At 39.6% G+C, this 14636-nt stretch overlaps 1 protein-coding gene across 2 annotated transcripts in view; it reads right to left on the reverse strand.

The window, feature by feature from the left end:
- Positions 1-448: 448 nt before the first annotated feature.
- Positions 449-14636, reverse strand: part of CHMP3 (charged multivesicular body protein 3) — a 62396-nt gene continuing 48208 nt past the window's right edge. For both annotated transcript variants that reach the window (XM_025994398.2, XM_025994397.2), the window contains 3 exons: positions 4972-5093; positions 2309-2423; positions 449-981 (listed from right to left, as the gene is read on the reverse strand). In XM_025994398.2, coding sequence (XP_025850183.1) covers positions 839-981; positions 2309-2423; positions 4972-5093 — 380 coding nt within the window. In that variant the 3' untranslated portion in view covers positions 449-838. The remainder of the gene's footprint in view (positions 982-2308; positions 2424-4971; positions 5094-14636) is intronic.

Genomic DNA, 14636 nt, shown 5'->3' on the forward strand with positions numbered 1-14636 from the left:
GACATAAGTCTTACCAGTAATCCAGGAACCGTGTTCCCTGGTATTTACCCAAATGAGCTGAACAATAATAAGAGTGGCAGCAGAGAAAAGCAATTAGAGAATGAGAGAGTCCTAATCTCCCAGGTGTCTGTCCTGGGTCCAGTTTGCATTGGGAAGGATGGGAAGGAAAAGTACATAAACACACCTGTCAGGGTATAATACAGCCATCCAGCCAATAGGACAGTTCTTGAGGATCCTTTTGATTAAACAGATGACAGAAAGCAGAGGTGTGGCTCCCCTCCCACATCTGTGAAGGCTGGGGAACAGTATCCTGGGAACAGATTCTTCTTGTGCTGAGCTTCCACATCCTGTATGACTCTATAGCACCTTCTCTCCTTCCAAGGTCAACATATAATTTGAGACTGCAAAAACCTTGAAAATTAAATGCACATGACAATCTACAATGAGACCAAGTGTTAAAGCAGAAATTTATTAAAATCCATTTTATATAGTGTTTTAGGGACAAAAAAATGTAGTCCTCAACATTCAGGCAATCAACTCTATCCTCAGAAGTGCCTTGGGAGAAAACAGATTCTTGCGCCCTTTCCTCCAAAAGATACTTCTGTTTATATTCCTGAAAATGATGCATTTATAACCCCACCTCTCAAGGACAATCCTGTTGAGATCCCAAAACCTCTGCAAAGAGTGAAGAGATACTAGCAGAGAACCTTCTCAGAATGCAGTGCCTCACTGAGAGGTGTAGTGCAAGAGATACATAAAATGGTGGTTGCTTCAGAGGAGTGTGTTTACTCTGGGTAGGCCGGCTGTGAAAGAGCCCGACAGCCCAGCAAGGCAGCTCCTAGCTGCGAAGTGTAGCCAGACGGGACTGCATGGCCTCCAGAGCCTCTTCCTCCTCCTCATCTTCTGATGCAGCCATTGCTCCTGAGGGTTCAGGCTCTGGAAGGGCGTCGGTCACTTTACTAGGTGCTTTGCCTAAGGCCCCTGAAAAGAAACAGCAAATAAATTAACCAAGTATTGTTTTTAAAAAGTGGTCCCTCGGGATCCCTGGGTGGCGCAGCGGTTTGGCGCCTGCCTTTGGCCCAGGGCGCGATCCTGAAGACCCGGGATCAAATCCCACATCGGGCTCCCGGTGCATGGAGCCTGCTTCTCCCTCTGCCTGTGTCTCTGCCTCTCTCTCTCTCTCTCTGTGACTATCATAAAAAAAAAAAAAAAAAAAAAAAAAAAGTGATCCCTCAATCTCTCTGCCTTTCATACCTGGAAGAGTCCAACAAGAACAGAAAAGGGGTAATAAAACAAGCTGTGTGAGATTTTGCTATGATAAATATGCAAACACCAACTTGTCATGATACCAAGATTACAATAACTGAAGATTCTGATTTTAAGAATTTTGGTTCTGATACTCTTGGTCTAAATTCCTAAGCCCTATTAAAGATTTAATTTTTAAGATTTATGAAGATGTTAAATGTTTCTCAGTAAAACTAAATTGTTTCTAAACATTCACAAAATGTTTTCCTGGAGTAACTAGTCTTTCTCCCAACAGTTTTAAAACAAATAATTACATAATTTTAAAACAAACAGATAAAAATTAAACGTCATAAATTTTAGTAAACATAAAATCCAAAATCCAGAAGTAAAAATAAAGTTTAAAACTTCATTAACCACTGTTCAGAGATTACTATTTTTGTTTATTCCCTTTCCAGACTTTTTCTATAGACCTATTATTTGCACAAGAGTATGTATTGCAGTAACGAGGCTTTTCTCACACACTATATTGTGAAAATCTTTCCATGTCAATGAATGTATTTCCATATTACCATAGCTAGCTATAAAGTATTCCATTAAAGCAGATACAACACAATTCAACTAATACTCTATTATTAGGCATTTAGCTTGTTTCAAATATTTCAGTATGATAAATAATGCTACTACAGACATCCTTGAATTAAATTTTTCATCACATCCTTAAATACTAGAATAAATTCCCATAAATCAACCTGTTAGGTCCAGGGCCTTTGTCAGCTACTGCCAAATTGCTTTCAAGAAAGTCTATACCACTCTAAGCTCCCAACAGCACTGCTGGGAGAGCAGTGTTTCTCCTTACATTCTGAAGACTCTAGCAATTTTTAAAAATCTTGGTGTTTTAAAAAAGATGGTTATGGATATTGTGCTTACTTTTTAAGAACTATCTTGTATAATCTAAAAAATGTAGAAGAAAGAGGGTCCTAAAGAAAAAGCTACTAGCTAACTTAGTGAATGCAAGAATGACCACAGAAGGAGGGTAGAAAGAAGAAGAATCTCAGGGCCATACCTGCTGTGATTTCAAAGAGAATTTTGTCAATTTCCATTTCTGCTGCTTCTTCCATTTCTTCCTGATCATCCATGCTCTCAAAAGTGTCCTCTAACATTTCTTCTATGATGCCAGCCTAAACACAGAACAAATCACATCACTTCCCTCAGTTGGTAAATCTGTTCCCCACAGACTCCTCTGCGGGTCCAGTTCCACTCGAGCTCTAGAGTCTCCAGGTCCAGACCACCCTTCTGAGGGCTAACACTCAAGACAGATGGCCGCAAGAAACGCTGACGCTGTCCGTCCTCTCTGAAGAAAGGCAAAGGCCACAGGGAAACTGTTCTCCACATTCAGCACTAGGGCTGGAGGGGGACCTTTGTCAGCAGAGCCCCTGCTGACACTGTAAAGAGGGCACTTGGGGAACAATCTGCTGAAAATCAAGTGTGCTCTGAGCTGTCTTAGGAAGCATGTGCCCTAATGCTGCAAACAGAGTCTATGATTACAGGGCCTGAAACAGGATGAAAATGGAGTGGAGTCTTTGTGGACACTATGATAACAGGTACCAAGGGCAGAGTGGGGTTCCATGGAACCCTAAAAAGGCCTGAAGAGTACTTCAGCATGTCCAGGTTTCAGCTGCTGGTATAGGGCCAGTCCAGGGATTCTGGCAAGGCTCAATCAATTCACCAAAGACTGATCCTCCATTCCTGAGAGAATCACTAAAACAGCGTTTCTGCATGTAACGCCCTGACTCTACTGGAAGCCTGAAGCCAGCCACAGGCCTCCTTTGTCCCCAAGGGAGCATGGTGCCACCATGGAGCACAAATAAACTGTTTTCAAACATTGTCCAACACAAGCCAGACCCAAGGTCTTCCTTGTCAGGCAGTGTCCTCAGCTCTCAAGTAAGACCCCATGGATTGTTGTTTGGTTTTGAAGCAAAAGGTCCTAATAGCACCCTCCAATGACAGAAAGAGGCCCCTGGTATCCCTGAGTAGAACAGATGGGAAAGGACTGAGAGTCAAAAGGACAGTATGGATTCAGGCTTCTGAGAAGCTGCCAAAAAAGAAAAATCCTAATTGCTGTGCCACTTCATTTGCAAGAACTGAGCCCTTTGCTCTGTATCTTGATCCAGTGATTTAAGGAACAGGTCACTTGTGACAGCTCCAGCTCTGGTTCCCCCACACTTAGCAGCCACTACTCTCACTAACCATGCTGATGGTATCAAAGGTAAAGCAAGTCCACTCTCCTGCCTGCCTTTGCTGCCACACCACTCAAATGACTCTTAATGACACAAATCAGACTAATAACCATATTCTATATATTCTCAGATCCTTTCCTCCCAACCAAAATGAAAAATAAATTCAATTCACACAGGTGGAACCCTCTGACCCCAATGAATGGCAGTCATCTTAATGTTGGAGACTATTGTGGAAGAGGTTCAGTATGTGCTCAGTAAGTGGTTAAAAAGAGCCTACTGGAATCCTGACTCTAATAGCCTTCTATATCCTGGAGATGGGTTCACTCATTCATTTATGCACTTATTCATCAGCAACCATTCAACCAATGCCCACTCTGTGCCACACAACAGGTCAAGGCCTGCGAACAAATGGAGTATGACTAACGTCATGCCCTCAAGGAGCAGGGCCCTTACCAGAGGTTTCATTTTGTACTTGGGGATGCATCCTAGAATGTATTCAGTAATTATTTATCATCTATTATATACAGGCCTTCCTCCAAATCTGTGTTACTTTCCGCATTCAGAAAGCATTGTGGAGAAGACCCCAGATTCTAAAAGGGGCTTCCCCCTCAGATCCTGGTGGCTACATAAGTTAGAATGAGCAGGCCCGAAGTCATTCCAAGAATTACCTTTTTATCTAGTTCTAGATGGACAGTCATCACAACTTGGGAAAAAAGACCCATGCACCACTTTTAAAGGACACATACTTCTGACCCCATTGCCTCCTTCCTGCTACTGCCCAAGACTTCTGGTACCAAACACCTGTGTTGTAGGTTTTCTATGCTGTGGTTCCATCAATTTTTTCTGGTTCCTCCCTCCTGTGCCCAAGAGCCCCACATAGAACTCAAGTTCATAAATGAAACTCCCTAGGAAGAAGGCAATTCCTATACACAAGCTAATACATAAGAATCTGAGGTGTACAATATTGGCTCTCAGATCACAAGTCTAAAGTATGAAACACGCCTGCATAAGGAACTTACATTCACAACTTCTGACGCAGCTCAGGCAGTAAGGTATGTGCTCCAACCCCAGATCTGTCACTTACTACCAAGGTCACTTAGGTAAATCACCTGGCAACTTGAACAATTTCCTCCTGTATAAAATGGGGTAAAAAAGAGCTCCCTCACAGAGTCCTGGGAGGACTCTATAGGACAAAACATGTGGTATACCACTGGCTGGCAGGGGGCTCAGTAACAATGTTCTCCTGAGCCTTGCCCCTGGCTGAAGGCCACCATTAGAAGTCCTTTCTAGGCCCCAATCGTGGGACACTGGCAATCTGACCCAGCCTCTGCCATGGTCAGCTTAGATGGTTTCAACCAGTGTTAAGAGCTGCTCCTCTGTCTTCAAAATCATTTCTGTCTGGCAACAGTGGTCAGTCTGCTCCTGCCCAGCCCTAGCCCTAGCCCTCTGCCATGTGCTAGGAATGAATGCAGGGTTGGCCCCAGGTCACCTTCATCATCTCTTTGGAAAGTTCTCTCATGGTGGCCTGGATTTCTGGGATCTTCACAAGACTCTGCATGGCCTTCATCACTTCTGTGCTCTTCTGCAGGGAACCAGCCACTCGCAAAACCGCTGAGAGGGAAAAGTAACAGGATGGTTTAATAGAATGTGACGCAGGACTGGTATAAAGAGTAACAGTCATAAGCTATTCTAATAAAAGAGAACAGTAGTAGGTGGACTACCAAAGCTATTTATGAATCTGTAGACTACATTACTGTGCTAGTTGACCAAGAGACTGACTTTTCCAAATTATATATGACTTTAGCTACAACAGGTACATGTTCCTAGAGCACACACACACACCAGCTGGCTGACTTAGACAGCAGCCTGAAGGTATGCATGTTATCTTTAGGGAGATGTCCACTAGGAATGACTGTGTCACACAAGACAAGTCACATGGCAGGAACAGCTCTAGACCTTACCAGGCCACGCTGGAAAATATGCTTCAGGCTACCCAACTGGTACTCCCCATACAATAGCCTATGGATGGTGGCTATTCTGTGAGAGACTTGCCACTCCTCCTCAGGAAAATGAGAGAAGTCAGGAGAAGATACATAGTAAGTCTATGTGTCACTGTTCCTGGTGGTAACAGTTCCTTGCTAAGAAAAAATTTCTGCATTCTGATTATATACATATTATATATTTTATCTAAGAAATCATGATAATAGCAAATGATCATCCCTCTGCTTTGCACCCCAGCCACACACACATCTTTAACATGTCAAAATAAAGATTTGGCACACTTCCAAATCTGTTTTGGAATTTCATGAGATTTAAAGTTCTGAGCTGCTCAACAAAACTGGTACTGAGCCCTTCTCCAGTACTGCAGAGCCTGGCTAAGCCAGGAGTCACTATGAATTTACCCCTGTCTGAACCCAGACTCTAGGCAGCTTCCACATCTAAGGAAAAACAAGAAGCAAGGAAATAAGAATGACTAGGGAAATGCCTAACATATACACAGTTTTGTGATTTTTCCAAACGAGTAAGAAAGTGCTAGTTGCAGAGAATACTTCATTTCCCTTAAAATTGAAATGGGAAAGTAAAATATTGATCTAATCATTGAGATCAAATTTTTTGATTTAATATTAGATCAAAATATTGATCTAACTGATCAAAATATTTATGTTATTATAATTATAGCAGAAATATCAAGAATCTGTATGGTTGAAATAAATTATATTTGCCATTATGACACAAAAATGTTTTAAAATATTAAGGTTATTATTGATTATTGTAAAAGGTAAGTGATGGGAAGAAGGGCAAAAATAAAGCTAATTCCATACAGCTCTTTTTGAACTGTAGCATTTGATGTCTACACAGTATGTTTTATCCTAATTTACATCTTCAGTCTATACCAGAGTGTGCCTGAATGTGACATGTGTTCAATAAACTTTTTTGAGCTGAATTAGTAAAAACAAAAAGATGGGAGACGGAAAAAAATGGTGTGACAAGTGTTAAATACTAAAACATCTGTACTTTGAAGAAGCCATAAACTTCTGATTGTTAAGAAAGGGAAGAGACACTATAGCAGAGAAAAGAGGAAGCAAAAATAAACTTAGAAATGAAACTAATTAAAAAAAATTCAATTTGATAACCAATCAGGACAAGGGTAAGTAGATTTTTAAAAGGCCAAAAATGAATGTATGTGCTACAGTGAAAACTCAAAATAAGGAAGATACACATACAGAGAAAAATAAAAGAGTAGATTTAGATTAAGATATACTTTCTATGTTCCATGAGAAAAGCATGTGAAGCAGATAAAAATTATTTTATAATAAAAATAGTCACCCCTCAAGAGAATGAGAAGACAAGTCATAAGCTGAAAGAAAATATTTGCACAAGACATATCTGAGAAAGGACTGTTCTCCAAAGTGTGCAAAGAACTCTTAAAATCAACAGTCAGAAAATGAACAATCCAATTAAAAATGGGCAGAAGACCTAAACAGATACCTCACCAAAAAGATATACAGATGCCCCCCCCCAAAAAAAAACCCACCAAAACCCATATGAAAAGATAATCAACATGTCATTTGGGAACTGCAAGTTAAAACAAGGAGATACATACTACTACACATGTATTAAAACTGTCAAAAATCCAGCACTGACAACACTCAATGCTGCCAAGGATGTGGGACAATAGGAACTCTACTTCACTGCTGGTGGGAAAGCAAAATGTAGACACTTTGGAAGACAACATGGCAGGTTTTGTTTTTTTTTTTAACAAAACTAGACGTATTATATTCTTACTATATTATCCAGGATTGTATTCATTGGTGTTTACTCAAATGAGCTGAAACATATGTCTACACAAAACCTATGGATTAGCAGCTTTCTTCATAATTGCCAAAATTTGGAAGCAACCAAAAGGTTGCTTGCAAGCGAACAATAATGGATAAAGTGTGATACATACAGACAATGGAATATTCAGCACTAAAAAGAAATGAGCTCTCAAGCCATTAAAAAAATTTAAAAAACTTACTTACCTGCATATTACTAAATGAAAGAAGCCAATCTAAACAGCTTACACACTGTATGATTCCAACCACATGACATTCTGGAGGAGGCAAAGCTATGGAGACCGTAAAAAGATGGGTGGTTGCCAGGGGTTAGGGAGCAGGAAGGGCTGAACAGGCAGAGCACAGAGGATTAGCAGCTACATATATTTCACAATAAAAAAAGAACCTCTGGGGTACCTGAGTGGCTCAGTCAGTCAAGCAGGGGGTGCCTGCTTAAGATTCTCCCTCTCCTCTCTGCCCCCACACCCCGCTCACATGTGCATACACACGCTTTCTCTCAAAAAAAAAAAATCTCCAAAAAGTTAATACAGAAAACATTAATAAGTTAGCATTTTAGCAACTAGCTGACATTTGAAATTAGAAAGCTCAAAGTCGCACAGAAGGAATCATGAAAATAAGCAGCATTTCCTAGTTGTAGCTCTTTCTACTGGCCCCTCCTCAGCCCAATACCAGGCCTTCCTGCTGCTCTTCCAGCGTCCCAGGCTGTGGGGCCAGCTGTGGGGCCTCTGCACATGATCCTCCCTCAATATGCAGCGCACAGCCCCACTAACAGCTCTCTGGAGTGGGGACCTCATGGATAGATTTCTCTTTTGTTTTTGTTTTTGTTTTTTTTAAATGATATACTACATGAATTTGTATGTCATCCTTTCACAGGGATTAATGAATCTTTTCATTAAGGTTACCATTCTGGTAATACATGCTTGCCCAAGAGAGGAAAAGATTTCTTTTTTATTTGAACTGGACTCACGATTTTACTCCCAGTGCCTAGCATGGTGCCTGACAAGGGGACACTCAAATATTTGTTGAAGAAAGCAACAAATGAACTCAGAAGACAAGGAAAACTATCACAACATTAAAATTTGACTTTAAAAAATGTTAAACATATTCATGTCTTTTTTTTTCATGTCTTTTTTTTTTAATGATTTTATTATTTTATTCATGAGAGAGACAGGCAGAGATATAGGCGGAGGGAGAAGCAGGCTCCATGCAGGGAGCCTTATGTGGGACTTGATCCCAGATCCCAGGATCACGCCCTGGGCCGAAGGCAGATGCTCAACCACTGAGCCCCCCAGGCATCCCCATATTCATGTCTTAATAGAAAACAATACTGAGGTGGTTAAAAAAGACTCAAGTGCTTCTACATATAATGACATATTTAGATCAGAAATGTGTTTTTTCTTTTTTGTACTGACCATAAAAATTCCATAGTACTTCTTTATAGAAATAAATCCATTTCATATGGCAAAAGGAATGGGAGAGACATTCATAGACAGAAACTAGTTCTCCCCAAATTTTTATTTAGATATAGAATGACTATATATTGGTGACAATAACAGATCAAATGATCTCAGAAAAGAAACTAAAACCCAGAAATAAACATTAAAAACAACAACAAAAAAAGCATTTAAAACCCAGGAAGAAACATAAAAAATTGAAGAATTTAAAAGATTAGTCTTTTAGCATTTCATTGTAGAAATTTCCAACATACACAAAAATAGAAAAGTGTCATTTCACCAAATAGGAGATACACCTGGCAAGTAAGCACATGAAAAAATGTTCCTACTCATCAGCCACTAGGGGAATGCAAGTTAAAACCACAATCAGGTCCACACATACATCAGAATGGCCAAAAAAATAAAAAATAAATAAAAAAATAGTGACACTATCAAATGTGGAGGATGCAGAAAAACTGGACCACTCATACACTGGCATGTGGGAATTTAAAATGTACTGTTACTCTGGACAACAGTTTGACAGTTCCTTATATACAACCATAAAAACCAGCAATTGTTCTACTGGGCATCTATCTCAGAGAAGAGATGTACATTTTTGAAAGAACCTGTACACTTTTATAAAGCTTTATTCAAAATAGCCAGTAACTGTAAACAACCCACAAGTCCTCCAACAGGTCAAAGATTACACTGTGGTATATCCATACCATGGAATACTACTCAGCAATAAAAAAGAAATGACCTACTGATACATGCAAACCTTGGGTTAATTTCCAGAGAATTATACCGAGTAGAAAAAAGTCAATCCCCTAGGTTATATACTGTCTGATTTCATCCATATAATATTCCTGAAATGACAAAATTATAAAATGGAGAACAGCTTAGTGGTTGCCAGAGATAGGCAGGGAGGGAAATGCCAGAGATTAGGCAGGTAAATGTGGTTATAAAAGGACAACATGAGGGATCCTTGTAGAGATGGAAACTGGAAACATTCTTCAGCTTGACTATACCAATGCCAAAATCCTAGTTGGATATTCTATTATAATTTTGTAAGACATTAACATTCTGGGAAAATTGGCAAAGGGTACACAGAATCCCCATGTATTACTTCTCAAAACTGCATGCATATAAATCTACAATTATCTCAAAATAAAAACCTCAATTATAAACTCTGAGAATATAGGTAGGGACACGTGGGTGGCTCAGTAGGTTAAGCATCTGCCTTTGGCTCAGCATCCTGGGATCGAGCCCTGAGTTGGGCTCCCTGTACAGTGGGGAGTCTGCTTCTCCTTCTCCCTCTGCCCCTGTCTCCGTGCTTACTCACTCTCTCTCAAAAAAATAAAATCTTAAAAAAAAAAAGAATATATAAAAATAAAGCAATAATATATTCCCATGCTTGCCTGTCAAAAAAGATATTATACACATAAAAATACAAGTTCTGCTATGAATATTACAATAACCAAAGACAGAAACAAAAGTAGCTAAATACAGCCCTCACTTCATAATCAGATGCAAAAACTAACATAGATATTCTGAAAAGAATTTGACACCAATAATGAAAGCACCAAAAGCATAAAACTCTACCTATCATAGGGTCTCATGGCAATTACAGTTAAATTTAAAAAACAGAAAAGTAAATTAAGGTTAAGTATCAAAAATGACAGCAACACCAAAATGCTGCAGCTCCTTGATATTGAGGGCCCAGGGGAACAAGACACTCACAAACTGGACTGACTTATTTTTAAAAGCCAATTCAAACATGGCAATCACAAAAAGAATGAATGCAATTTTGAGAAAATACAGAATCTTACAATATTTCACAATAATGACAAGTGTAAGCTCCAAGAGGTGATAAAAGACTCAAGCTTCAAAAGTATCTTTTTTTTTTTAATTTAAAGATTTTATTTTTTCATGAGAGACAGAGAGAGAGAGAGAGAGAGAGAGAGGCAGAGACACAGGCAGAGGGAGAAGCAGGCTCCATGCAGGGAGCCTGACGTGGGACTCGATCCCAGGACTCCAGGATCACGCCCTGGGCCAAAGGCAAGCGCTAAACCACTGAGCCACTCAGGGATCCCCCAAAAGTAACTTTAAAGAGATAGCTATTTCTTCTTCACGTAGTTCAGAAAAAGAGTTAAATGATTTACAAGAGACATCCAACACATGGTAAGAAATAAAGATAAAAATTAAAAGGAAAAGACGACAATAAACATTCTATAATATGGGGAACTCAACCAAAGGCCATAAAAGAGAATTAGTCATTAAAAATTATTGGAACCATGCACATTTGGGAAACTTGCAAAATTTAAAAGCATTTATTTACAATTCATATGCCACCACTTGAAAAAAAAAATTGAAGCAGTTTATTACAAAGACGTAGTATTAACTGGTATGATAAAATAAACAGAAAAGCAGGGCACATGGGTGGCTCAGGTCATAATGCCGGGGTCCTAGGATTGAGCCCTGTGTCAGGCTCCCTGCTCAGTGGGGAGTCTCTTTCTCCCTCTCCTCCCCGATTGTGTTCTCTCTTGCTTTCTCTGTTATCTCTCTCTCTCAAGTAAATAAAATTTTTAAAAGAAAAAACAGAAAAACTAAAAAGGGGGAGTTGATTTTACAGATGTAGGACTAAGTTTCTCAACAATGACATGCTGAATGATCTGGGCTGGATAATTCTGCTATAGGTAGCTGTTTGATGCATTCGAAGTATTAGCAGCATCCCTGGCTTCTACCCACTACATGCCAGTAGCATTGTCCCCGCACCCCAGATGTGACAATCAAAAATGTCTCTAGACACTGCCAAATGTCCCCTGAAGGGCAAAACTGGCCTTTGATGGGGATCACTGACCTAGGCTGGTAGAGCCACTGCAACGGAGAATAAATTTAGCTTTAGCATCTCAAAAGCTGAAACAAAGGCTAACAGTGTTTTGAGACTCTGTCAGGACACCCTCTGGTAGAAGCATATTATTTCACTGGCAAAGATTTTTTTCCAGCACTAGGTTTTAACAGAAATTTCATTTCCCAATTTTTACTGACTATAGAGTTACAGAAATAGTCTTCATCTAGCTATATCTTATCTATTAAAAAAGCAAGGAAAGGAATACTATGCAAATACAGCTCAGCAAAGGCATTTTTGTGGGAAGCAAAGCTAAGCGGGGTGAAAATGTGGCTTTCTGATGGATCCAGCTTTGCTACAAACAGGACCTTAAAATTCTAGGACAGCTATCTCATGTCATTCACTTAATGTCAATTGTATATTTTTGTACACTTACAGCTGAGTAAAACAGGTATTCATATTAACAATAATCAAAATTAAAGATTTTATTTGTTTGAGAGAAAACTAGAGTGAGAGAGAGAGAACAAACAGGGGCAAACGAGAAGCAGGGTACCCAATGAGCAGGGAGCTTGATGTGGGGCTCGATCCCAGGACCCCGGGGGTCAGAACCTGAGCTGAAGGCAGACGCTTCACTGACTGAGCCCCCCAGGCACCCCAACAATAACTAAAATTAAGAGGAAACAGACAATAAAATTGTTAGGGAGGTATGTTTTTCACCCTTTAAAAAATGTCTATTAATACTGTATTTTGTTTGTACAAAGGAAAAATATTTCATTTGAAAAAGACAATTTGCTCTACAGATTTTTGTGAAAGTTTTGAAGAAAAACATTTAAAACCACTGAATAAACACATGGACAATAAATAACAGATATTTATTTATTTTAGAAGACTATTATAGTTCAGCTAATCTTATGGAAACTGAATTTTAATCTTGTATATGCTAGATCATGTTAAACATTAAATGCCAAGTAAAGGGAAAAGTCTGTTTCTATGTGTTTAATTATGGCCTTGGACTTAAGACCTGGGTAACAAATGTATATGTATACATATATATTATTGTATTATTATATATAATATATATCATTATGTTTATGTATAGAAGAACAGTATGTTATTATATATGTCACTTATATATAAAACAACACTATTAGACTAAACAAAGCAAACTGCCCAATATTCCAGATGGCACTGTAACAGTAATTACTGGTGGATAAGAGGGCTGAGGCCAAAACAAGGGAATTGGTGAACACTTTTTATTTTATATATTTATGAAGTATTTTTTTTTGCAGTACGCCTGCATAACTTTTAAATTAAATATTTCTGATTCAACATCAGTTTAAATTTCACAAATATTATGTTTCACTTCAAAGATCCATACTTTGCAAACTTACTTTCAAGTTCTCCAATTAAAGCAAGGAAACAAACAAAACAAAGAAAGAACCTATAGAAGGAAATCAGAACAGGTCCCTAAGAGGGAATGCCCTAGCCAGACCCTCTCTTTTCATCGCCTTTTTTACTCCTCTAGACACCCTGCCCTAACTACCCACAGGTTTAGAGCTCCCATCCAGTTTCTGCCTCCAGGACTCCACGATGGCTCAGCATCCAAGCATGGCCCATCCTTATTTTTACTGTGACAAAATATGCGCACCATAAAATTTACCGTTTTAACCATTTTTAAGTGTCACATTCACAATGTGCAATCCTCACCAACTCCAGAACTTTTTTCATCTTCCCAAATTGAAATTCTGTCTCCATTAAACTGTCAACGTCCCATTTTCCCTCCTTCCAACCCTTGGCAACCACCATTGTATGTTCTGTCTCAATGGACATGACTTCTAGGTATCTCATGCAAGTGGCATCATATGTTATCTGTCTTTTGTGACAGGCCTATTACACTTAGCATAATGCCTTCAGGGTTCATCCAAATTGTAACCAAGTGTCAGCATTTTCTTCCTTTTTAACTTCAGGATGAATAATATTCCATTGTGTGTAAACACTACATTCTGTTTATCCATTCATCCTTCCATGGACACCTGGGTTACCTTTACCTTTTGTCTACTGTCAATAATGTGACAATGAATGTGGATGTACAAATACCTGTTTAGGACCCTGCTTTCAATTCTTTTGGGTACATACCCAGAGTTGGAATTTCTGGATCATACAGCAATTCTATGTCCTGCCCCACCTTCGAACCTCTCTCTTAATTTACTCCCCCAATTAAAACATACTCCTCATCTGTCTTATTCTGCATGGAGGTACTGTCAGAGAGCCATCACTTGGAAAGCATCTAATCATGGCAATATATTAATAGCTGACAAGGCTTAATGTATTACCTCTCCCAGAGACATCTGCATTTTAACCAAAGAACATCTTAAGGAAAATGACTTCATCAAATGTTAGCTTTTCAAAGCTGGAGCAGGCTGAGGGTGGAAGGGGGGCGGACATTGAGGGCAAGACCCTAATCTCTCAGGAACTCTCAGTACAGTAATTCTAATTTTCTCTTTTCTCATTTCAAAATGTAGACTCCTCCCTCCTGCTCTGTCCTTGATGCCACCCTCTGTTACCTTCTCCACTGTATTTATTATCTGCCAACAGGAATATCCTACTATAAACCCTCTCAACAACGCTTCCTGGGGGTTCCTCCCACCAGGCATTGTGCTTAGGTGCCAGGGAAGCAGGATGATCCTAGTGGAGTCAGAGATAGACCCAAATGGAATCTCCATTTTCTTTTTAGTCCTCTTCCTTCACCTGGGTTTCCAGTGTCTTTTAATGGCCCTGCATTCTTCCTATGCTCAAGGGCTTAGAGCATTTCCAGCTTATTTAATACCTTCACCATGTCCATTTACTCTGCATCCAGAATAGGTCTTGCTAGTGTCCTCTCCTCCAGCCCATCCCATTAGACTAAGCTACTCAGGTCCTGCCTGCAGTGACCACTCGGGTCCCCTGCCCACCATCCTGTGGTGCCATGCCCTCACTGCACTGCAGTCTGTGCTTGCAGTGGGCCGCGGCACTCTATTACCTACAAAATGTATTAAAA

The sequence above is a fragment of the Vulpes vulpes genome, chromosome 8 (genome assembly GCF_048418805.1).
Source record: "Vulpes vulpes isolate BD-2025 chromosome 8, VulVul3, whole genome shotgun sequence".
Classification (NCBI taxonomy): domain Eukaryota; kingdom Metazoa; phylum Chordata; class Mammalia; order Carnivora; family Canidae; genus Vulpes; species Vulpes vulpes.